Genomic DNA, 27084 nt, shown 5'->3' on the forward strand with positions numbered 1-27084 from the left:
GATGAACCCTTTTGTTAATTAAATTAATTAACAAGTGCACTAAAAATGTTTCCACTTTGGAAGATTGTTAATAGGAATAAGAATAAATATATTTATAATAATGTGTTGTTTGAGAAGAGTGTGCCAAGTGTGAAGTTTTGTGTATGTATATAGAAATAGGGTTTGATTTGGAGCAATGATGTAAGAACAAGTGTTGGCAAGAGAGGATATATGTGTGCCAATATTGTACGATGAAACAACAAGGACAATAATTCTTCTATTTAATTATTATTTAAATTAAATTAAATTAAATTAATAATAATGGAGTTCCGTAAGCAGGAATTAGTTTGAATTCCTCCACCACACCACATGTACATTCACATATATATATATATATTATTATTATTATTATTGATTTTATTTAAAATTATCTATTTATTTATTTATAAGATCCTTAGGCTGCTGGATCGAATCTTTTGTGCGATCTTGGTATGGAATGATATGGTTCTTGGAAAATGGCTTATGCCCCAATCAATATTGGACACTTAATTGTCTACTTACTATATATATATATATATATATATCATATATTTCATCACTTCTTCTAGATTTTAATTTTTTATCATTACATCACCATGCAAACATATATATATATATATATATTTGTAGAGAGAGAGAGAGAGAGAGAGAGAGAGAGAGATTATGTTGATTTAATTTGTGAAGACCACGTCAATTAGTATTATAATAATAATAATTTAAAATAATTAATTAATACGTGACTACTCACTCACTCATGAGTCATGTACGTAAGCTGTCTTTCGTTTGATCGTACAAATGTGTGCTCATTTGATCGTACACAAGTTTTAATAAAAGTGAGTAATAATTATTAATTTTTTTTTATAGTAAAAAATAGTACAAAAGTGGAATTATTTTTTACTTAAAAAGGAAATGAGAATATTTTTCGATGACAATCCAAAAAGAAAAGTGAGCATATATTTGAATGAATGACTGAGGGAGTAATATTTTTAGTTACTCATAAGTCATAACTGATTTTGTTCTTCCAGTGTTTTTTCTTTCAATCTTTTTATTACTATATATTTTCATGGTTTACCATTAAAAACAATTTATACTCCCTCCGTCCTGTTGGAAGGGTGGCGTTTGCTTTTTGCACATAAACTTTTTAATATTAGTATTATATTAGATTGTAGTGAAAAAGACAAAAAATACCCCTATTAGTATAGTGTAATATAAAAGTAATGATATATGTGTAATATATTGTAAGTTGAAAGGTTATTTATTATGTTAAGTAGGTAGTACAATTACTATTAAGAAATGGTAACTTTGTTTTGGGACGGACGAAAATGAAAAATAGGTAACCTTTCAATGGGACGGAGGAAATATATCTTTTATAAAATATTACATAAATTTACGAAAACTTTAGTATGTTTAGTTTTTATTTTAAATCAAATTATTACTACAATTCTCAATGAAAATATATTAGTTTTTTTTTTTTCAAAATTGTATTAAAAATACTATTTATAATTAAAACTTAATTTTAATAAAATTAAAGAACATACAATAAGTTATGATGTTCTTAGATTCAAAAAGGTAATCAACTTATTGTGGTAAAGTTGAGATGAGAAAGTTTGAGGCCAATCTAGTTTGTTTGCTGTAATTTAAAAAATGAGATAGTGATTTAAATTTTTATTTAAATAATATTTTGATAGTAATAATATTTTTGTAAAAAAAAAATAATAATAATATTAATTTTATTGAAAAAGGTAAGATAAATAATAGCAATTTTATTTTGAAATCATAACCAAAGAAACTCTTATATTCAATTCTTTCAATTATAAACTCCAACTTGTCTAATTTCTTTCCTTTTATTTTTATTTTAAGATGTTCCAAAATTTTGTTAAGTTTTTTCTACTTTATATTAAGGGAATTTTTTGGTTTTAATTTGAAATCAATATATTTACTATTTGATTTGCATAATTTTAATATATATATATATATCATATTAAAATATTTTTAAATCAAAATTAAAATAAAAAACTAAAATTCAAACTAAAACTAAAGCCAAACAAACTAATTTCAGTTCCTCTTTTACATTTATCAATATAATTTGTAAAATTTCACACATAAAATAGAAAAAACAGAATGGTAAAAAATCTATCAAAAGTATACTCTCCCGTCCCGAATAAAGTATAAGTTTAAATTTTTATAGTAGATTAATAAAAAATAATAATATTTTATTAATTAATAAAAATGTACTCCCTCCGTCCCAAACATCCTACAACATTTCATTTTTGGTATGTTCAAAACATCCTGCAACATTTCTCCTTTTTGGTATGTCCCAAACACCTTGCAACATTTCCAAAATAGAAAATAATTAATTATACTTAATTTCTACCACACACTTTATCATCTTACATCATCCGAATAAAAAAATAAAATATATATTTCTCTCCCCATCACATCACCTAATTTCTAAATTATCCTAATTAATATACCCACCTAAAAACCCGTGCCAAAAATAAATGTTGCACCTTGTTTAGGACGGAGGGAGTATAAAATAATTTTAACATTTTTACCATTTATAATTTATGTAAAAGTTAAAAATTATTTTAGTATTAATATTTGATTATTTTTATTATAATTATAGGAAATTGTTATTTTTGAATACAAATTAAAAAATAATAAAAATCCTATTTTCAACTAGGACAAATGGAATATCATCTAAATGAAATAATAATTATAATAAAACAAATACTTGAAGTAATATATAATATTTGGATTGAAGGATAATATCATCGAGCATTAAGAAGGTTCTTGATAATTTGCCAAAAGAACACCAAAATAAAAAATAATATAATTGATGGGGCTGTAATAAAAAAATTGAGTTTAAAAAATAAAATAAAATAAAATAAAGGAGTGATACATAGAATGGACGCGTGGAATGAAGAATGACATATATGGAAAGTTGGCATATATTTTATATAATTTGATTAATTAATTAATAAGGACAATGCTATATATAGGTAATGATGTGTAAACTTTAACTTGAATTAAATATTCAAAAAATAAATTGTGCATCCAAAAGTGGTCAATATTTGGCATTAATACTTTTTTGATAATATTTTATTTAATTCCTAATTTTGGATGAGTTGGGGATGATGCAAAGGATGTTCCAAAGTGTTATGCTTTCTAGTTTAAATATGCTTTTTAAAAGTGTTTTTGAAAATTTATATTGATTTTTAAAAAGTAATTGTAAGATATGTATTTAAAGAGATATTAATATGTATCAAATATAATGTTTTGAATGTATATATATTACATAATATTTTATAAAAAAATAAATGTTTAATAACATATTTTAAAAAATAGATTTGTTAATAAAATAGCAACTATTTTTTTTTTCCCTGTGATATTAAATGAAAAAATATTACTCTCTCCGTCCCAATATAATAGTCTCGTTTACCATTTTTGTCCGTTCCAAAACAATAGTCTCATTTTCATAAATAACCATGTCACTATAAACAATTGCCACTACTTTTTACATTAATACACTCACAAGGGCAAAAAAGTCTTTTATCCGTACTTTTTACCCACTTCAGACTATAGTTTTGAGATAGAGAGTATTTACTATGCATATTTTTTAATAAAAAAATATATACATTACTTTTTTTACAAGATATCGTATCAAAACACTATTTGAATAATTTTAAATTAATTTCAAACTACAATTAAACAAATTGACAATATTTTCCCCTTCCATCTCATCGGTATCCGTTGAAAAAATACAAAAGTATTTTTCTAATTTTGGCATATGACCAAGACTGGAGGCCTGTTATTGCAACTTCTAGTTGACACCATTTTGGAAAATATGCAGACAAGACAAAATGTTGATCGAGTTGGTCACTTTGGTTGTATTGAAACATATTTTATACACGTTGAAATAAGAAAAACAAATTTATATCATGAAAAGAACATACATGACATTAATTGTCTTGAGCACACTGCCCCAAAGTTGTGTACAGACCAGTCTGATCAAATTTGTCTTTCTCTCTCTTTTTCATTTTCACAGTCTCTTCGTTTTTTAAACTTCCAAACACCACAGTGAATCCCCGTTTGTCCATCTTTCATCTTCTTCTCACGAATCAACACTACTAATATTAGTGATATTATTTTAAAAATATATTTAATCGTACATTTATAGAGCTTCTATTTTTGCTCAGGGCTCCTAAAAAAAATTGAAACAGCCGTGCGAATATCCATCATCGGTTTTCTTTTAGTGTAAGATATAATGAATATTGTATATTAATGTTATTTTATGATACTTTTTTGTACATAAAAGATTATTTTGTCATTATATACTATATTGATATAACAATATTGATTTAGATAAATATAAATTTTAAAATATTTATTATATTAGTAACTCCACATTGACTATTAAAAACAAAAAAAAAAAGCCTAAATTAGCAGATTAATGACTTTCAAAGGGAACAATGAAAGTATAAATAAACACAAGCTTATTATTTTAGGGTTTTAAATTGATTTGAAGCAGAATATTGATATGAGTTTTTGTTAAAATAATATTTTGATGTCATATTTTGTAAAAAAATAAATATATTTTCATTGAAAATTATGCAAAATGAATAAATGATGATTTGTATTTGAAATTGTTTAATTAATTTATCACTAAATATGCAATAATTATTATGTTCTTATTATTTTAATTTACATTTTCTAAATTCTTCTATTCGACGATTGATTGTTGAAATTTATTAGGAATTAAATTTTAAATATAAGATCTATCATGCTGAAATAAGAAAATAAAGTAAATAAGTTTAACTTTTTTCATTAACATAATCAAATTCAAAGTATGTGTTCATCAAGTTTGTGGCGTATTCCATGGTGAAAAAAAAATGTAATTTCACGTCTTTTTTCATAATGAGATATGAAATAGTATTTTTTGTTTTTAAAATTTGGGACTACAATCTTAATATATTAGTCTTTGCACATAAGACTACTGCGCTTATTAAATATAGAGTAAATTGTTTTTTTAGTCTCGTAATTGGACCTTTTTATCATTTTAGTCCCGTAAGTGAAGTCTGTCGCAAACTAGTCCCATAAGTGAAAAATTTTCGCTATTTTAGTCCTCCGGCGTCGGAGACGCCTGCGTGGCTTGCCGGAGGTGACGTGTCCGCCAGGTGTCCCGCCGGGTCAGCGACACGTGGCGGACACGTGAATTTATTTTTTATTTTTTCATTTTTTTTAATTTTTTTAATTAGACAAAATAAAAATATACAAAAAAAATTAAAAATAAATTAAAAATAAATTTTTAAAAAATGAAAAAAAATTTAAAAAAAATCCACGTGTCCGCCAGGTCAGCGACACCTGGCGGACACGTCACCTCCAGCGAGCCAAGCAGGCATCTCCGGCGCCGGAGAACTAAAACAGCGAAAATCTTTCACTTATGGGACTAGTTTGCGACATGCTATACTTACATGACTAAAGTGATAAGGAGGTCCAGTTACGGGACTAAAAAAAACAGTTTATCCTTAAATATATTTTAAGCCAAATAAATTTTAAAAATTATGTTTTTGACTTATTATGACTAATAGCTTAAATAATGTATATTTAACCTATTATTAAATTTTTAATTCAATATTGACAAATACTAAAATAAAATAAAAATATGTGGTTGGGATATGTATTAATATTAGTAGATTGTTTATGCGTCGCACAATATAAATTTTTGGTATGAAGTTTGTGTAGTTTGATATTTATTATTTTTTAAATAAAATAATAGTTTCATATATTATTTTTTTAAAAAAATTACAATATACTTCATCCGTTCTATGAGTAAATATTTATTTAATTTTTTAAGTAGTTTTATAAATATTAGTATTATATTGAGATATAGTAGAAATAAAGTAGAAATGACTAAAATAACCTTATTAGTATGCGTGTAATGTATTGTAAGTTGTAAGAGTATTTGTAATGTTAGGTAGACAGTACACCTACTAAAAAAAATTGATACTTCGTTAGGTAGGACGGACTAAAATAGAAAAATAAATACTTTGTTATGGGACGGAGGGAATTTTTTTTATTAAAATATTCAGAAACTCAAACAAAATAATTTGTTTATTTACATTGGATGAACGTTATGAGTCAAAGTCTTGTAGTTGATTTTGTTTTTGACCAAAACAAAAAAGAGGGCATATATTTATTTATAATTAATAAATTAATACCACTATTAGTGGCCATGAACGCTAATCAAATCCCCCAATGTTTTAGATCAATCTTTTTGCTTGAAAACTACACCCATAAAGATTTAGAGTGCGTTGGGTAAATAAAATGAAATTACGAAAAAAATTAAAAAGAAAAATTAGAATTATAGAAAAATAATTAATCTATGAGATGAGATAATAGAAAATTCAATAGAAAAATATAAAGGAAAATCAATTATCATTTAATTAAAAATAAAAAAAATGCACAAATTTATAAGTTAAAAGTATGTTGATAAAAAAAAATATATATATATATATATATGTAAAACTCTCAAATTATGGTAATATATATGTAAAGAAAGAGTTTGTTCACTAAAGTGTTTTTTAATAAATTTGTTTCTTTTTTTTTTTTTTTTTTTTAAGGTAAGTATGAAAAATTGTATCAATAATATAAAAATAATATTATAACTCAATTTACAATTATATGTTCAATAAAAATATTAATAAAACTAATATTTCCAAAAAATAATATTTTAATTATATGTTCAATAAATTATATTATTAATAAAACTAAAAATATGTCCCGAGCAAAAAATAAATTATACTTATGTTCTATAAAAATATTATTAAATTTATTTTTAAAATAATATCAACAAAAAAATATAATAATGAACAGTATAAAATTAAAGTTATTTTAATTATATGTTCAACAAACAAACATACACATAAATTATAAACAATATCTTAACTATTATAAAACTAATATTTCCAAAAAATAACACAACAATATGGTCCCGTTGGACCAGAGACAATTGTAAAAAAGACAACAAATCAAATAGAAGTATATTTGTCAATAAAATTTTCTTTTATATGATCCCGTTCAATATTTGTCAAAATTTTCTTTTATATGCTTGGTCATTTTTACCTAATTCATTATTATTGTCTTCAATAAAATTCATATTTTATCAATCCCACGAACAAATCAAGTTAGAGGTAACATATTAAAATTCATAAATCTTATAAAATGCTTCATAGAAAATACTAAAAAGAGTTAGCGCAATTATCTTTACCAGGCACAACATTATTACATTCAAGATCAATTTATACATTAGATCCAAGTATATCAAACCTAGAAATTATTTTCTCAAATACAATTGTTGCTTCCAACATCAAATATATTGAGTTTCATCGTGTAGGAACTTCTAAGCACAACAAACTTTTGATATGTTTTTTCTAACTCACAATATTCTTTGAACTTATTCAATATAAATCCCGAGTACCTACCAAACCGAACAACGTTTCTAATTTTCTTCACGAAAGACTCAATCTCTTTTAAATCATCTTACATCACCAAATTTAATATATGAGCTATGCATCTCACGTGCATATAATTACAAATTATGATATCTTCTCTCCAGTGATTGATAAACATGCTTATCAACAATAATAGTGAATATTTTATCCATATCTCAATCATGTAAATATTATTTAGTTTTCAAGTAATGCATTTACCCTTATGACTAGAATTTGGACAAAATTTAATAATTTTTTTTTCTTTTTTTTTTTGGACCAATTTTCAATCATTATCAATTTAATGATTTGTTAAACACTTGTAATTAACTTTTTGAAGAGAAGTCTATGTATTTGTAATAAGAAGTATATTTTTTATTTGTACATTTCAGCAATATCATCAATATATATATTTCATCTTTATACAATTTCGTAAAATTGTTTATTTAAATGAAACTTAAAACTTAAGACAAATATCAAACATGGAGTATTGAAATCCCTTTATGTTAACAAACTAAAAATAGAATTCATCAACAATAACCGTATGAGTTAATGTATTATTACCATCTTCTTGATCTGAACTTTAAGCACTAAAACATAAACTTCATTATATGGTAAAATCAATTGTGATTATTTAAAATTTATTATTATTGAGATTTTGCACCTTTTTTAAAAAAAATAATCTCTCATAATACACACATTTTGTTTTCTCTCTAGTATGTTTATCTGTAAGATGCTCAAAATAATCCTAAACCTATGATTTTTTTGCATAGCATTTCTTGTTTTACATTGTGATTGGGTAAGTTAAAAAATTTCATCAGTCATCACCATCGTGTGTAATGTTTTTAACTAATAATCCAAATGGACGAGTACATCCAAATGTATCTTCAAATATTTCAATATTATTCGACATCTACACAAAATAGTTTAAAAAATAAATGGGTTAGCAATATATTAATTGCAACAAAAAATAATACTCCCTCCGTCCACACACAAAGTAAACATTTTTTTTTGGCGCGGTGTTTAAGAAATAATAGTATTTTAATTATAGAGGGTAATTAAAAATAGTAAAATGACATTTTTGCCTTTGCTTTTTGGTATAAAAGTAATGATGTGATGTAAAGTAAGGGTATTTGTGAAAAAGAATGAGTAATTTAATGAAATGTTTACTTTGTAATTAAACGTCCCAAAATAGAATTATGTATACTTTCTAGCTGGACGGAGTAAGTACTATATATATATATATATATATAAACTTATATTATAGTAGTTTATAGTGTTGGTGAGAACAAATCCGTCCACTTTCTAGTTAAGGGTGTGTTTGTTTGGGGGATTGGATTGAATTTACATTATTCATCCAATTTTTCCCCAAAAACATCAAATCAAACGCCTCTTTTTCATTTTTTATATTATACTAAAAATCAATTTTACATTCAAAACATCACATCAACAACTATTTATATCACATCATACAACTATTCAAATTCAAAATTTTTACTATTTAAATCTCAACTCAAAATCCAAACCCCCGAACAAACACACCCTAAGGGTATCAATAATAAAAAATTCTCAGTTAGTCCAGCTGTCGTGTTCTTTTTACTGTAAATACGAGTATTTAGTAGGGTTATTATTAGTAAATAATTAATAATGTATTAGTAAAAATAATTATTATATAATACAAATAATTATAGATTAAAATAATTAATTAGTTTAATTAAAATTAAAAAATACATATAAATTTAAAAAATTAAAATAAGATTAAAGTGTATAATTTTTTTTTTTTTAAAAAAAATAGCAAAATAATTAAGACATACAAAAATAGAAAGATAGACACGATAAATGAGATGATGGAATATAAATTAACATCACATGTCAAAATTTTAGGGGAAAGAATACAAACCATTATGAAAACTTGATTAAAAGATCTATGCAAAGAACTAAAAACTTAAATAAAAGGATTAACCAAGCAAACAATAGATCGAAGAAAATATTCAATGTAAACTCATTTGTATTTAATATATTAATATACTTATTAATAAAATAAAACACTGTAGTAGTAAAAGGAATAACTTGTTTTGTTGAGCTTAGTTTGCCGACTATTAGATTCGATCGAAAATTTATTTTCTCTATCTCAATTTAAAGTATTATTTTTACTTATTTTAATTTATTTCATTCAAAAGTATCAATTTCCTATTTTAGTAAAAGACTAATATCAAAATATCATTGACTTTTACTTAAATTTCAATATACCATTATTTATATAATTATTTTATATATAAAATAAATCGGCAAAAATGTCAAAATTTATTACACATTTTCACTAATTAATAAAATTTAATTATTTTTTAATCTATTAAATAATCTCAAATTGGTACTTTCATCCGGGACGGAAAGAGTATACTATAATTTGAAGTCTCGATTTATTCCGATTTTTAGTATACTGATTAGAATCAATTAAATTTTTTAAAAATATTTAATTTGAACCAATCCCAAAATAAAAACTAAATTTTAAATTTGGTTTTGATAAAATATTCGAATTTCCAATATTGTACTTGCTCCTATTTACTTATGATCGTTTAAAAATTAATTGGGCCTATGGTTTTAAAAAGCCCAATATTATGAGCCAAGGCCCAACAGTACATTGGACCTATTTATAAAGAAAACCCAAACATTATGACTAAGGCCCAATCAAAAGAACAAATTGGGCCTTAGGGTTTGAGCGGAACTTCTCTATAAAATCGACCTTCGCAGCCGTTTCAGAAGCCATAAGCAAAATGCCAAAAACCCTAGAGTTGTTCTCAGCCGCAGCGGCGGAGATCGGGCGGAGGTGAAGCGGGAGCGAATCGTCGGATGCGTTAGGTTGGGGGTGATGGGTAAGTAATCCTCCGGTGGCGGAAAGTTCCTTACCTATACCCCCCATGCCGAAGGCTTCCGATTTTCCTCCCCGTTCATTCTCCAGCTCTGTAGAGCTATGTGGTTTCTTCGTGATTTCGCTAGATCTACTCGGTTCTTTGGTCACAGGTGTAGTCGGATTTATTTATTCATTCTTCAACTTTTTTGGTCTAGATCTGCGTTTCCTGTTTCGATATATATATATTATTTCTCTCTCTTGATTACCTTCTTTTCTATGTTTTGGTTCATTTTCTACTGCTGGATCTGTTACATAAGCGAACAAGGAATTGTTCCATTCCAGTAAAAGTAATGTTCTTCAGGTTTGGACTTTGGATCTGTATTCTGTACTTTCAGAAAAACAAGTATGAATTAATTGTTAATGTTGCAAGTACAAATTTTACAGTCATAAAATTTTCAGCATTTGAGTATTCACAGTTCGCGTGATTCCTACGCAGGTTCATTATTAATTACTTTAATTTCATAGGTATATGTAGCGTAGATAAGAAACTGAGGAATTGCAAGAAGGATAAGAATCCAAGCTATTTAGCAACTGACATGAAGGCCAGGTTTGTTGTAGCCAGAGAAACTCCCAGATGAGCTGCTCCAGTTCCACTGTATATATTCCTTTCGTGTTATAAACTGTCAAGCTTTGTCTGTGAATTTTTATCAGAGGAGAGAAGTGACCTGGGCGTGTAAATTGGGGACTATTATTTGTGTGACCATATGATAACACGGGCGTGTTTCGATTTATCCGAACTGGCGAATTTCATACTTGTATTTTGTATATTTTTTTCCTTAAAACTTTTGAGACAAATTATAATGGTATGAAAATGGACATGAAAACAAGTGTATTATACCAATTATTGATATTCTGAAAAAAGTACAATAAATATATATTTAACATAATAAATTTTTATAGGAAAATGTTAAAAGAACCCATGCAGAAACTGATGATTGTGGAATATAATTCATTTATCCTACTTAAATGATATAAGATACTAGGAAGTGATTTTGATTACATCTATATGTGTATTTCTTGAATGAATTTGGAGTTTTAAAATATTTAATTAGATATTTTGTTAAAAAGAAAATACTACGAATTTCTAATAATAAAAAAATTAGTATATAAAATTCATAAGGAAGCACTTATATTTATTATATTCTAAATTTTATATTCCCCCCTTTCCTAAGGGAAGTATGTCATTTTTTTTTTTAATTTATATTTTAATATAATATTAATATTTTTAAAATTACGTGAAAAAAATTAAATAGATATTTAATTCCAGAAGTTTATTTTCAGAACGGGGAGTACTAATAATTATATTATATTTAATTTTGATTTAATTTAGTTTGATTTAAATAATTTACAAATATTTTTATTAAATACGATTGACAAGTTTGAATATTTGTTCCTAGAAACATCCAAACTATTCTACCCTAATTTCACCAGGTGGGGTCTTCAGATATTGTAGACGAGACAATAGATTGTAACCGTTATATTAATAACGTACAGAAGGTTAGCATCGATGTCGTTGTAGTATAGTGGTGAGTATTTCCGCCTGTCACGCGGACGACCCGGGTTCGATCCCCGGCAACGGCGTTGACTTTTTTACATTTTTTTTTTTTTTCCCAATTTTTGCTAAAATACAAAAACTGTACGTAACCACTGGTTGAACTACATAAATACCTTTATTTTGTCCAAGTGAGAAAGCTGGAAAGTGCACATTACAAAATCATACACTAGAATAAATATTCAACCTAATGATTAATAAAACAAACAGTAAGCAAGATCACAACTTGTAACCAAATAATTCCCTCCAACAAAAAAATATCAGAAAACTAAACCAAGAAGAAGTCATACCCAACTCTTCAAAACCTGTTATTCATCATTTCTTGGCATCACTTTTGGGGCTGTTGATCTGATCCCAAGCTTCAATCCATGTCACCATCGCATCCGCAAGCTTCACAAAGTAGGGATCCACCTTCCCAAGCTTCTCCTCCACCTGTTTCGCCAGCTCGACGTAGCATTTCTGCACGGTGGTCGACTCCTTGGAGAGCGTCGCATTCTGGAAAAATGGGATCGCCTCTTCTTGCCAGAAGATCCCTTTGTATTCCTTCTTCAGATTCACAAATGGATTGCTTGCCTTGCTGTGCCATATGTATGGCAGCCCTGTTTTCACTCCCAATCCCAAATGATCACAAATCACCTGATCAAACAATCCACAATATCGTATGAAATCGATCTTATCTATCTATGAAAGTTGATTCAGGCAAGAACAGCTTGTTCATAGCTTTAGGCAGCACCTTAACACACCATCCTGCCCACATGTCGTCGTACCGACCAATTGGCTGCCCGTCTCCCATCAGGCCGAAGTACATTGCCGGCCCGATGAGGTCTCTGTCGAATGCCAAATTCATTCCACACATGGGAAAGAGTGTTCCCTTTGGTATAGTCATAACTGCATCCACATACCTATTCACATATTCAAAAATTCAACGAATAAGCAACTGATCTTCACCATCATCATCATCAACAACAACAACAACTATAATATCAACAAATGGTTAGGTTTAGAGTGGAATTTGGTTGTGTTGAATTGCTACTTGGTGTTTCTTTCAACAGGCTTGACAAGCTGTGTTGGGGCATCGTAATCAGGAATGTTCAACCACAAGCCATGGGAGACTGCAGTCGGAACGCCTTCGCGGAGGCTGAATGGGTAACCGCGCACGAAATCGGTGCCCTCGCGGTACGGATCGTACAGCGTGTTGAAGAAATAAGGCGTCGATGGACAGAGGAGGTTCTTAATGTGCTGGTCTAGGGCATTGATTTTCCTCCCCGAAGGATCGTCTGCGACCTAATTTCACCACCGCAATTTCAACGATTGATCAAATCCGAGTGCAATTGCTATTGCGATTTTGAATTTGAAAATTAGGAAAACCTAAACCAGATCTTACGAAGCAATCATCGTCGATGGTGTAGATGTACTTCTTCTTCGAAACCATGTACCCGAAGCACCGGCACGCGGAGTCCTTGAAGGAGATGCAGGAAGATCTCGGACCGAGGATGCGATTAATGTCGTTCCGATTGTAGAGCTCGTAGTCGAAGCCGTCGGGAACCTTGATTGTCTTCGACGGATCGCCGTCCTGGACTATGATCAGGTGGTAGGGCTCGAAGAACGGTCTCCACATCTCCAGGAAATCGAGGTTTCGGATCGTCGGAATGACGATGTCCAGCTCATTTTTGAGAGGAGGCGGGGCGGTGGCCATGGCGGATAACGGCGGAGCAAAATTCAATTAGGCGGTGGAGGGAAGCGATGGAAAGGTTCTGCAGTTTGAAGCGGGAGGGAGACAGGTATTTAAACTGATTTTCTGGACACGTGGCGCGCACGTGCTCGCGCGGGCGGGTGGCTCGGCACGTGCGGCGGGCGTGTGTACGGACGGTAATGAGTAATTTGAAACCGGTGGCGAGCCATAGTATTTGGAGGTAAATTTCTCCTTAATTATTATCATTATCCTATTTTTGTTATCGTTGTTATAGTAATCAATTATTATTATTATTATTATTTAAATATATAGATAAATTATTATTATTATTATTAGATATTGAGTAAATGACGTAGTCAGTAAGTAAATAATTTTTCAACGTATTCCATGAAATCTATTATGGCATCATTATCGAAATATTATTAGTTAAAATAATATTAGTGGAATATTATTGAGGGAATTGTATTATTATCAAATGTAAGAAAAACCAATTAGATTATGTATTTATTTCAGAATAAATTTAAAAGGTTGAATAAAGAACCGAAAGCCCATTAGTTTATTGGGCCTAAATATAAAACTTATGGGCCTACGTTTTGGGCTTATATAGCCATGATTTGGGCCGAAAGCCAGTCTTCTTACAGTTGACGGGTCAACATCTTAATCCTCAGATTTATTTATTTATTACTCTCTCCGTCCTACGTATCGTGTCTGCTACACGGTATTTTAGAAGATATGTAATTAGTAGATAATTAAGAATGTATTAGTGAAAATAATTATCCGATAATATAAATAATTATAAATTAAGATTAAGATAACTAATTAGTTTAATTAAAATTAAAAAAAATAAAATTAAAAAGTTTAAAATGAGATTAAAGTGTGTAATCATTTTCCAAAAAATGAAAGTGACATGGTATGTGGTACGGACAGAAACAGCAACGTGGATATGGTATTTGGGTAGGAGAGAGTAGTATTATTGTGATATGTGTGTTAGAAGTATGGTTTTGGTTTTAAATAAAAATATTCCCTTTTACCCACCACAATGATACCATTTTTATTTATGTATGTTCCGTTGTCCCGTAACAATTGACATATTTCTATTTTTGGTAAAAATTATTAAATCCAAATATATTTAACAAATATAAATCAACTTAATTAACTACATAACATAAAACATCATAAATGACATGACATAGGACCAACTCAAAACTCTTTTTGTTTCTACTCTCTTCTCAAAAGAATAAATATTTTTATCTATATTTAAAACTACACTATCTTTTATAAAATTGATTTATGTTAATTATAAATGAACAAAAATATTTTTTTTATTTACTTGTATTATAGAAGATTTTATTCTCTACAAAACGATATTCATATTGCATATATTTTTTAATTGCTATATAATTTTTAAATATTTAAATATATAATTGAACTTTTTTAATCATATATACTAAATTTACTTTAAAACTATAAATATTATTAATTATATAAAAAATAATATAATAATATCATAACTAATTATTATTAACTAATCAAATATATTACCTTAAATACCGTATTTCTAATCAAATAGTTTAATTTTGATGGGACGGAGAGAGTATTTACTATTCAATTTATATAATTTTTATTATATAAATATGTATATATATATTTTTTAATAATGTTCGTTGAAAATTGTGTTAGGAAAAATTTGTTGGGTGAACACGCTAATTTAAATAAATAAATAACAAATCAAATAAAACTTTTAGAGTCATTATCTTATTATTATTATTATTATTATTATTATTGTATTTATTTATTTTTCTTGGTGGCAAGAAAATTCTTGAACATGAATTAGGAACATCAAGAAATTTCAAGAAACAAGCATCATTAAGTGTATGAGCCAAGTTCTTATAGATCATGCTGCAAAATATTTTATTTTAATCTGTCCCAATAGTAATTATATTTTCTATTAACATTAAAAATATTCTTATAATTTAGGTTACATTTATGTCACACTAGATTATTTGAGTATTTTCTACTTTATTTATACTATATCCAAATAAAATATTAATATTTTTAAAACTCTATACAAAAAAGTAACCAGATAAATAGATAATAGATGGAGGGAGTATGTAACAAGATGATTTGAAAAGTGGAGTTGTGAAACCTGAGTTTGAAGATGATAATGATCAACTTTCCTTTACAATCAAGACAGATCTATTACATCAGTTTGGTGTTGAAAAACCCTCTGCCACTCCTTGCTTCAAGATACAGAAAATTTTATTATACTTACCCATCAAATTATACATGCACACACATATATATATATATATATATAGAGAGAGAGAGAGAGAGAGAGAGAGAGAGAGGGAGAGAGAGAGAGAGAGAGAAGAAAGGGGACTGGGCAACAGATCATAACAAGAAGCCAACTTCCAGTGGGTGAGATACATCTGAACAGGACACACAAAATACTCCATAAGCCTTTCACTTTACACATTCTCCATTTTATTACATTATATATATATATATATATATATATATACATATATTTGGACAAGATCAAGAATGGTTATGATCTCAAAATTAAACATGGAATTTCTTCCTGCTGCTTTCTTCCTCTTTGTCTTCTTCTCTTTTGCAGGTAAAGGCTACTTTTAATTTTTATATATATATATATATATATATAATGTTTTTGAATTGTTCTTTTCCATTGCCATTTTAACAAAATCTCATAGCTGATGCAGTTTCTTGATTCTAATTAATGTCTATATATACATATATATATATATATTTGTGTGTGTAGATGCATACGATCCTCTCGATCCAAATGGGAATATTACAATCAAATGGGATGTCATGTCTTGGACACCCGATGGCTATGTGGTTAGTAGTTTTTTTAAAATATATTCAAAACAATATTACCGATCGAATAAAAATTTACTGAACTACAGTTTTGTTTAGACAAGTTTTTTAAGTTTTCGAAAATTTGAAAGTAAGTTTGAAAAAATAAAAATGAAAATTAGTATTTGGTTTCATATTCTATAAAAGAAAATATGTATTTGATGTGAAAGTTGATAAATTAAACAAAGCTATAATACTTGGTATTTTTTTTTGTAAAATTATACTAAAAAAATAGGCAAAATTCAGCGTAAATACTTTTTTACTTTAAAAATTGCATATTGCTCCTTTATACTTTAAAAAATATTGTATGAAATTCCTTGGTGATTCCGAAACTCAGCGTAAATTCTCATTATATTTAAATTGTATGACACCTTTTTATACTTTATTAAGTTAATCTAACTTAAATTTGAATTTAAATTCAATTTGACATCCCTAGGCTGCGGTGACGGTAAACAACTTCCAAATGTACCGGCATATCATGAGCCCCGGTTGGACGATCGGGTGGACATGGGCCAAGAAGGAAGTCATTTGGTCGATGGTCGGGGCCCAAGCCACCGAACAAGGCGATTGTTCAAAATTTAAGGCAACTATCCCTCATTGTTGTAAGAAAACGCCTTCAGTTGTGGACTTGCTCCCCGGAGTCCCTTACAACCAACAGTTCACTAACTGTTGTAAAGGCGGCGTCCTCGCCGCCTGGGGCCAGGACCCGCAGTCCGCAGTCTCCGCATTCCAGATCAGCGTGGGCCAGGCCGGTACCTCGAATAAAACCGTAAAGCTCCCAAAGAACTTCACCATCGGTCCCGGCCAGGGCTACACTTGTGGCCCGGCTAAGGTCGTGCCGTCGACGATCTTCCTCACGTCCGATCGACGTAGAAAAACGCAAGCCCTGAGTAAGTCTCGTTAAAAAATATCGATCGTAGTTTAACGATGTTTCGTAATATTTACGATTTTTTATGTTTATTTTTGAAACAGTGACTTGGAATGTTACGTGCACGTACTCGCAGTTCATGGCGCGGAAGCACCCGAGTTGTTGCGTGTCGTTGTCGTCGTTTTACAACGAGACGATCACACCTTGCCCGAATTGCGCTTGCGGGTGCGAGAACAAGAATAAATGCGTCAAGTGAGTCGCCCGTTTGCTCGATTTTAATTACGAATCGATCGACAACGCCCCGATTGACTGACGGTCGCTTTCTCTTGATATATACTTAGGCCCGACTCGAAACTCCTAAGCGTCGTCGGGATCAACACGCCGAGGAAAGACAACGCCCCGTTATTGCAATGTACGCACCACATGTGCCCGATCCGCGTTCATTGGCACGTCAAGGTTAACTATCGGGACTATTGGCGAGTCAAGATCGCCGTGACGAACTTCAACTATCGGTTGAATTACTCGCAATGGACGCTCGTCGTACAACACCCGAACCTCAACAACGTCACGCAAGTGTTTAGTTTCGACTACAAGCCCCTCGTTCCGTACGGAAACATCAGTAAGTTAATTCTTCGAATTACGACTCTCTTGTTATTACCCTTGAATCTGTTCGTCATTTGTATTCGATTTCTTGCGTAGACGACACCGGGATGTTCTACGGCATGAAATTCTACAACGACTTGCTAATGGAAGCCGGACCGGCGAATAACGTGCAATCGGAGGTTCTTCTCGAGAAAGATAAGGATACGTTTACGCTTAAACAAGGATGGGCTTTTCCTCGACGAGTTTACTTCAATGGCGACGAGTGTATGCTCCCGCCGCCGGATTCCTTCCCTTACCTCCCAAATTCTGCTCGTCCCGATCGATCATTCTTCGTCTCAATCGTCGTCATTATCGCTACTGCGATAACTTCTCTTCTCATAGTATAGTGAGGGATGTTCAAGTTTTGATCGCGTCGGAAGTCTCGAGGGTTAGTATCGACGGGAGACGAAGGATATGTAAGTGAAAATCATAGATACAAAGACAAACGAATCGATATGTATTGATGACATCGTATCGTATGTTACAAATCTATCGAATGCTAACTTATCACGACAACATTTCAATCGTATCATCGTATCGTAGACATCCAAGTTCTTTTGATTTCAATTTCAGTCACGGCTGATCTCAATCGGCGTCGAAAAACTTTCAAATTGACGCGAAATGGATCGTTGCGGTCGCCAAGATCGTGATCAATAACGAGATGGTTTTCCGAAACCCGGAGCTCGGTAGATACGGATACTCGTCGGGAGGGGGCATGACGCAATTGTCGCCATTAAAGTAAATTCTTCGCGGGAAGGCCCAACCTTTCTCGAACGTGAAAGTCGACTTATCCTTTCGAAACAAAAGCTCCGACTGTGCGTTTCCGAGTTCGCCGGCTTGCATTAGCAAGTCGTTGTAGTATTGTACTCCCCACAACATGGCCGTGTCGTCTGTTTCGAAAACGAGTAATCGTTAAAACAAAACCCTCGAGCAAACATTTTCCAATCGACGCGATAAAGGCGAGGAAGACTTACTTATGTCGCCGTACGGAGTTAACGGCTTATAATTGAAGCTGAAAATCTGCGTCAAATTGTCGAAATTCGGATGTTGAACGACTAAATTCCATTTGGTGTAGTTCATCCGGTAGTTGAAGTTCGTTATTGTAACCTTGACGCGCCAATACTCCTTGTAGTTAAGTTTCACGTGCCAATGGACGCGAATCGGGCACATATGGCTCGTGCATTGAACCAACGGCGCGAGGCTATGGCTCTTTGCTTGCTCCGAAACTACCGAGGCCAAATAAGGCGAATCGGGGCTGCAAGAAACATTACATCCGAAAACTCAAAATTACTACAAAGAAACAATACGTAAGATTCGATCATTATGATCAAATCAGGTGATTAGATTGGATAAAATAACTCACTCGACGCAACTTCCGGGATGAGTAAGGTTGTTTTGGCATCCACAAGTGCAAGTCGGGCACGGAACAATCGTATCGTTGTAGAATGACGAGAGCGAGACACAACAAGTCGGAGTTTTCTGCGCCAGAAACTGCGAATACGTGCACGTAACATTCCACGTCACTACAAAAAAGAAAAAAATCGAACAAAACTGTAAGCGCACGTTAATACGGCGGGGATCCTCGATCTCGTGAACCTAGTCCTGTATACATAGAGCACGAACGTATGCAGCGGCGGAACCATAATTCGAATTATACTAAAAATATCAAATTATATATTATTACCGTACTAAAAATATTAGATCGTACTGATGTATTAAATTTTTTAGTATAACAAAAAGATTTATATACCAAAATTTTTATTTTTACCATATATAATTTAAAATTTATATTTTGTATATATATATTTAGTTATGTATATAGCCCGCCCATAACCCCATGTGTATATATATATATACACGACCATGTATCCTAATTATTATTTTGAAAAATTCAGTTAATTCCGATTACTAACTTACTCATGGCTTGCGTCATTCTTCTTCCGTCGGGCGTAAGATATTTCGTTGGCTTCACAATTTTCGCGGGCCCGCAAGTGTATCCCGGGCCGGGGGCCTTCAACGTGAAGTTCCGAGGAAGCCTAACGGTCTTGTTGGTGGTCCCGGAGCCGCCGACGCTGACCTGGAAGGAGCTGGCGGCGTTCGACGGGTCCTGGACCCAGGAATTGATGACGCCGCCTTTGCAGCAGTTGGCGATCTGCTGATTGTACGGCGTCCCCGGGAGAAGGTCGACGATTGTGGGATCTCTCTTGCAGCAGTGCGGAATGCCGGCTTTGTACTTGGAGCAGTCGCCTTGCTCTGTCGCCTGCCCGCCCATCATGCTCCAGATCACTTCCTTTCTCGCCCACGTCCACGATAACGACCATCCCGGCGCTTGGATGTGCCGGTATTGTTGGAAGTTGAACATAGTTACGACCGCCTGTGTTTGTTAACCGTGGCCGATGAACTTCGGAAATTGATAGTAAAATTTTGAATTGAAATAATAATACTAATGTGATTTTGAAAAAAATTTGGGTGTGTTTTGTTTTGCAGAAAAATAATCAAACTCGTTTTTCCAAAAAAAATTAATATATCACAATTCACACGTAGTCGTTATTTTTGTACTCCCTCAGTCTGTCTCATTAAAAAATTGTCATTTTTTATTTTCGTCCGTGTCAGAACAAAGTTACTATTTTCTAATTTACTAATTGTACTACCTACTTAACAATAATTACCCTTTCAATTTATAATATATTACACATATGTCATTATTTTGATATTAGACAATACTAATATGGATATTTTTGTGTTTTTTTATTACAACTCAATATAATAATAATATTCAAAAATCTACTTGAAAAAAGCCAACGACAATCTTTCAATGGGACGGATGAAGTATTTCTTACACAATTCTCTAGACTTCACATAAAAAAAAAAAAAATATCCTTTCAATATATTTGATTTGATATTTTATTTAAAAAAATAATAATAATAATGTCAAATTTTTGAAGTGAATAAAATATATATGGAAGTTGTACTTTGATCAAGATTCTGTACACCAATTTTAGTAATAAGACTAATGAATTATTGCAATAAAATTTATAAGAGACTTGTGTGATAAAGTTGCCATTCTTTGGAAATCTTAAGAATACATTTACTTACCACATAGCCATCAGCTGTCCAGCTGATGACATCCCATTTTATAGTGATGTTTCCATTAGGATCAAGTGAGTCATATGCATCTGATCATCCAAAGATTTTCAAATAAATAAAAATGGAAATTCAAAAATAAAAATTCATTGTCCACAAACTGTCATCATCCTCTTACATTGATCTCCCATTTTTACTAATTTAAACAAATCAAACCAATTAAGTATCAAATCAAGAACCAATTAAAGACCAATTTTTTATGCAAATTTAATCAAGAACCAATCAAAGATTAAAAAAATTTATGCAAATTTAATCATTAACCTATCTCTGTTTTACATACATGGAAAGATTGGAATTATTCAACAATGATTTTTTTATTTTTTTTTTAAAAAAACACTAAATTAAATATCTATTTATTATGTCAAAATATATTGCATCTAATACTTTTCTTTTTTAAATTCCTTAACTCCAAAAACTTGTAAGGAGCCCAAAATTTATATGCAATTTTAATGAAGAACCAATCAAAGATTTTTTATTTTTTATTTTTTGCAAATTTAATCAAGAACCACTCAAAGATCAATTTTTTATGCAAATTTAATCAGACCCATTTTCATTTAGGCAATGCTAAGTCTCGAAACATTCAAATATGCAAAACCCACCATTGAATCTTGAAAAAAATTAAATCCCAGATAACAAGATTCATCAGAAAATGTCGAATCAAAATAAATATTACCTGTGGAGGTGAAGACAAAGCAGGACAAGAACAAAAAAAGCAAAATGAATCTTGATCGAGCTTCGAAGCAAAACTCCATTTTCCAGACAAGAAAATTTCGAAAAGATGGAAGTGTTAGAGTGAGAAAATGAAAGGGTAATAAAAGAAAAAATGATCAGTTGGCAAGGCTTGTTTAAGACGAGTTTAACAGGAGTTTTATTATTGAAGGGTTTGTCTGTTGTGGAGTCCCGGGACTTCTGGTCCATTACTTCTACACCGACGGTGCGGTTGGTCTGGAGCTGGACTCCAGGTGCTCCCAAGAACCTCTCAGAAATTGTTCTTGAATTCTTTAATCCTAGTTTATTTTATTTTATTATTAACATTTTTTTTTTTTTGAGAATTAAAAATGTTTAAATTTGGGAATGGAGTGTGGGTTATGTGTTGGAGTGTCGGTTTGTAAATTGTAAGAAGTAAAAAAATACTGAAAATAGTTAGACTGAATGAATGAGTGGTGGTTGTAATGAAAAGGACATTGACAAAAAACAACAAGAAATAAGGGTGTTCATTAGAAAACAAAATAATAATAATAATAATAATAATAAGGCAAAAATACACAAAAAAAAAAATAAAATAAATTATACTTCATTTGTGCTATGGAAAGATTGTCATTTTTCATTTTTGTTCGTTCCAAAATAAGACTATCATTTCCTAATTTAGTAATTGTATTGTCTACCTAACATAATAAATATTCTTACAACCTCAACTATATTACACAAATACCATTAATTTTATATTACACAATACTAATATTAACATTTTCATCTTTTTCACTATAACTCATTATAATACTAATATTAAAAAATTTACGTGCAAAAAATAAATAACAACCTTGCACCGGAACAGAGGAATTATGTTATTTCACGATTTTTTTATAATTTTAAAATTATGTAAAAATCTCTTATAGTTTCATAAATTCTACGTTTAATTTCATTAATAGTTATTCTTAACAATGTTTGATCTGCACATCCTCAAATGAATTTCAAAATTTTTATTTTTAAATCTTTGAAATTTAAATTTATTTATTCTTTGTATATATAAAGAACAATAAAAATACACTAGAAAATAGTTATTTTTCTTTGGTTCTAAGAAATATTAGTATTTTTAGGCCAAATATAAGATGAATATATTTATAATTTCTAAGAGATTAAAAATGAAAGTTTTTAAATTTATTCATAGTTTAAATACAGACGGATCAAACATCATTAAATAAGGACAATTGACGGAGTTCGATACAAAGTTTATAAAATTATGAGAAAATTTAACGTAATTTTGTAGTATAAGAGATTTGTTGTAATTTAATATAACCACAAAATAATTTGTGCAATTTTACTTATTTATAATAATAATAATAATAATAAAGGGAATTCAATAATGGGAGAGACAAGGGCAAGTTTCTATACTCAATTATGGCCTAGTTTTTTAGTTTCATTATTTTAAGTTAATTTTGTATGTTTGTTTTGGAGTGTGGTGCGGTTTTTAAATTATTTTTTTTTTATATTTGTCCATGAGTTGGTGTTTTTAGATAATTTTTTTTTTTTTCAATTTTTGTTTGAAGTTGATGTTTTGATAGAATTATAAATATATAAATAGGAACAAGACCCTAAACCAAACATTAATTAATTGTAAGAAGAGACTTACCATGAGCATATAACATGATCTTAGTAATTAATAATTATCTTTAAACTTAGTAAATAGATAATATAATTGTAAAATACTATATTACAATATATTGAAAATTAATTAATGTATTTATCCAACTAATTTTTTTACCAAATAATATATATATAATTTTTCACAAAAAAAATATATATTTAATACAAAATATTATATTTTATGTTAATGATATAATTTATTGTGCTTCGTATAAAAAATAATTCAAATTAAAACATTAAAAAAAACACTAAATATAAACAATTTTTTTTAAAAAAAAACTCAAATAAAAGAAGATGCTTGCCGACACAAAAAAAAGGATTAGAAACACCCGGGAGCTTAACTCCCAGACGAATCTATTCCAGTATACCATTTTATTGTGGGCCCTAGGGTGCATAATATGCACGTGGTTTTTTTAATCCAGGAATTGCCTAGCATTTCATGAACATAACATTGATTTAATTCCATTTTTACCCTATAACTATCAGTCCGGGTATATTCGGAACGATCCTTAATAAATATCAGCCGTTCGATCAAAATTTTAATCAATACGTATTAACAAATTTTTATTACATCATATACCTATTTTATAAATATTATATTCTAAATATATATGCATCGTAGACATATTAGTCAATCAAAGTATCAATAGTTGTACACAAGAATTATTTAATCAATAGCTTAAACAATAAAGACTTGCAGACTTCCATTAATTCAATTAGATACATTAACTTTATCCTAATGGTCAAATTCAATATTTGTACGAATGATATGTAGCCTGAAATTTAAAAAAAATGGTTTACATTATATTTTGAGACGGTTTTAAATTTTATTACACTTTTGTAGAATTTATGTAAGTATTCACTTAAAATTTTTAATTTTCTAATATAATTTAATCGATTGCTCTATGAAATTATATTTGAAACCAAAAACATAAAGTGTTGAAATAAAATAATTTGCCCTTAAATTTAGGATCAACCTCCTACAAATACGAAGAGTTGAAACAATCTTCAAATTAAATTATATCTATTATTTTTTCATTATTTAAATGCCTAAAAAAACATATAAAATATTTATCCAATCATATACTTCGTAAAAAAAAAAAGGGAAAGCAAGTAATTTAGTTACTCAATATTCGCGCAGAAGCGACATATCATTCGACTCTTCAGGTGACGACTATTGGACCAATGCATCTTTTTCAAGCTGTACAAGTCAATTGTAAATATACGCATACAAAGATTTGTCGTGCAATACAAAAAAGCAAAAAGTGATACATAAAAAATATACAATACATTCATTATTGTCGCACTTTATAAAAATAATAGTAAATTTTACTCCAATAATAATTGAACATGTTCAAGGATGTTGCAACTCAATTATATATATAAATATAATGGTGAAAAATATATATAACATAATTTATCATTTTAACCTGACTAATGCATCATAATTATGCAATATATAGATCATAAATAGAAATTATAAAATGAAATATATCATAACTATGCGTGCAACATCCTTATATGCAAATTACATCATTTATATTTGATATATAGTCTACTATATTTGTAAATATAATGGTGAAGTAAATCATAAATATTAACTATAACATGAAATAAAAGTATGAACAATAAAGTTTAGTATCATCAGTCTATCGTAAGTTAAACAACATATGTGTCATGAATATACATTGTATGTATTTGGAGGCCAATAAAAAGTTTTTTTGGAATAACTATGTTATATTTTTTTTTTCTAAAAGAGACTTATCAAGAATGCACATATACACATAATCACCATAAAAACATTACGCAATATTGAAAATACAACCACCAAATTTGTCCGTTTGACCGAAAAAACTTTTCATTGTTGAAATCTGTTATCTTTCTTAGAATATATGGTACTTGAATTTGTTTCGTTATCTTCGTTTTGGGTTTAATAGAAGCATTGGGATCTCACTTAGTTGAATCCGTCATTGAAAGATTCGTCAAATGTGAACTTCTAAATAAAAGAGGAATTGTGCGACTTTCGTCAACTGCGGATGTGCAGATAGAGAGGAATCGATGGCGATGACGGTTATTTGACGGCGGTGGGCATGGCTGGAGAGGTCGGCGGCGGCAACGGGCGTGGTTGAAGAGGTCAGCATCGGCGGCGGACTATGTTGTAGACGAAGGCAGCGTGACCGAAGAGGGATATCTGCGGCGGACTATGTTGTAGACAGAGGCAGCGCAACCAAAGAGGGATATCTGCATGGTGAATTTAGGGCTTGCTAAATAAGATAGATGGAAAGGGTTAAAGAGTTAATATATATATATATATATATTTGATTTTTAATTTATTTAAATAATTGTCATATCTTAATCGGCGAGCGAGTTGATAGAATGTATCATAATGCATTTACTTGGACATTGTTTAATTAAATTATATAAGAAAAGTATTTTATGGAAAACATCATAATAGTATTACATAGACATCATTTTGATATTATATACATCTTTAGAATTTGAATTTATACGATTTTAAAAGTAATTATTTGCAAAGGTTTTTGTTTTGTTTAAGAAAAACTTAATTCCGAAATTATCGGAGATAGTTACAATAAGTTTTTCTAATTAATTTTTTTTAATTAAATATCTTAATTAATTTTTTGAATTACCAAAATACCATCAATCAAACTTAATAATTGAATTGTCAGTATAATTGATCCAACAGATCAAAAATATTTAGGATCCTCTTGAATTTTAATAAACATCAAGCAGGACAATACCAAAATTCCTATAACTTTATATATATTAGTATTAAAAAGTGTCGGTGCATTCTCAATTTCCAATTTTATATTTATATTTCAATAACTGCAGTTTTTGGCAATTGGTGGGGTCTTAAGCACTTTTAATGACATTTCTATATTTAATTAAAATAATTAATTAATCCTTAGGGTGTGTTTGTTTGGGGATTTGGATTTTAAGTTGGGATTTGAATAGTAAAAATTTTGAATTTGAATAATTGTATGATGTGATATAAATAAGTATTGATGTGATGTTTTGAATGTAAAATTGATTTTTAGTATAATACAAAAAAATAAAAAATAGATGTTTGATTTGATATTTTTAGAGAAAAAAATTGGATAAATAATGTAAATCCAATCCAATCCTCCAAACAAACACACCCTAAATGCACCGATGAATATGAAGACAAAGCAAGACCTTTGGTGCAAATAAGTTTAAAATCCGAAGTATACAACAAAGTAAAGAACTAATAAATTATTAAAAACTCCCCAAGTTTTTTAAATATATACTCCTTTCGTCCCTTGACAATTTATTTATTTTTTTATTTTGGTTTGTTCCATAACAAAGTATTTATTTTATTTTTTTTTAGTAATTGTACTATCTACCTAACATTACAAATACCCTTTTAATTTACAATATATTACACAAATATCTTTACTTTTATATTATACAATACTAATATGTTTAAATTAGTCTTTTTACTTTTATTTCAACTTTATTTCAATATAATACTAATATTTCTAA

At 29.5% G+C, this 27084-nt stretch overlaps 3 protein-coding genes, 1 long non-coding RNA gene and 1 other non-coding gene across 5 annotated transcripts; 3 read left to right on the forward strand and 2 right to left on the reverse strand.

Annotated features, from left to right (window-relative positions):
* The first annotated feature begins 10282 nt into the window (after positions 1 to 10282).
* LOC127242119 (uncharacterized) lies at positions 10283 to 11260 on the forward strand. Its single transcript, XR_007836697.1, has 2 exons — positions 10283 to 10720; positions 10856 to 11260. It is a non-coding gene; the product is annotated as an uncharacterized LOC127242119 (long non-coding RNA).
* Positions 11261 to 11928: 668 nt separating this feature from the next.
* TRNAD-GUC (transfer RNA aspartic acid (anticodon GUC)) lies at positions 11929 to 12000 on the forward strand. Its single transcript has one exon. It is a non-coding gene; the product is annotated as a tRNA-Asp (tRNA).
* A 112-nt stretch (positions 12001 to 12112) lies between these two features.
* On the reverse strand, positions 12113 to 13708 carry LOC127242117 (probable UDP-arabinopyranose mutase 1). Its single transcript, XM_051261515.1, has 4 exons — positions 13356 to 13708; positions 13005 to 13255; positions 12705 to 12873; positions 12113 to 12607 (listed from the first exon to the last, which is right to left on the reverse strand). The coding sequence occupies exons 1-4, from the start codon at positions 13665 to 13667 to the stop codon at positions 12287 to 12289; spliced, it is 1053 nt and encodes a 350-aa protein (XP_051117472.1). The 5' UTR covers positions 13668 to 13708; the 3' UTR covers positions 12113 to 12286.
* Positions 13709 to 16173: 2465 nt separating this feature from the next.
* Positions 16174 to 18570, forward strand: LOC127242116 (COBRA-like protein 4). Its single transcript, XM_051261514.1, has 6 exons — positions 16174 to 16284; positions 16447 to 16526; positions 16981 to 17434; positions 17517 to 17664; positions 17754 to 18031; positions 18112 to 18570. Exons 1-6 carry the CDS (start codon positions 16209 to 16211, stop codon positions 18399 to 18401), a joined length of 1326 nt encoding a protein of 441 aa, XP_051117471.1. The 5' UTR covers positions 16174 to 16208; the 3' UTR covers positions 18402 to 18570.
* LOC127242115 (protein COBRA-like) lies at positions 18489 to 22039 on the reverse strand. Its single transcript, XM_051261513.1, has 6 exons — positions 21872 to 22039; positions 21151 to 21230; positions 19972 to 20428; positions 19418 to 19577; positions 19029 to 19309; positions 18489 to 18944 (listed from the first exon to the last, which is right to left on the reverse strand). The coding sequence occupies exons 1-6, from the start codon at positions 21948 to 21950 to the stop codon at positions 18661 to 18663; spliced, it is 1341 nt and encodes a 446-aa protein (XP_051117470.1). The 5' UTR covers positions 21951 to 22039; the 3' UTR covers positions 18489 to 18660.
* Between the last annotated feature and the right edge of the window lie 5045 nt (positions 22040 to 27084).

Source organism: Andrographis paniculata, unplaced genomic scaffold (assembly GCF_009805555.1).
Source record: "Andrographis paniculata isolate CXL003 unplaced genomic scaffold, ASM980555v1 Contig86END, whole genome shotgun sequence".
Taxonomy (NCBI): Eukaryota; Viridiplantae; Streptophyta; class Magnoliopsida; order Lamiales; family Acanthaceae; genus Andrographis; species Andrographis paniculata.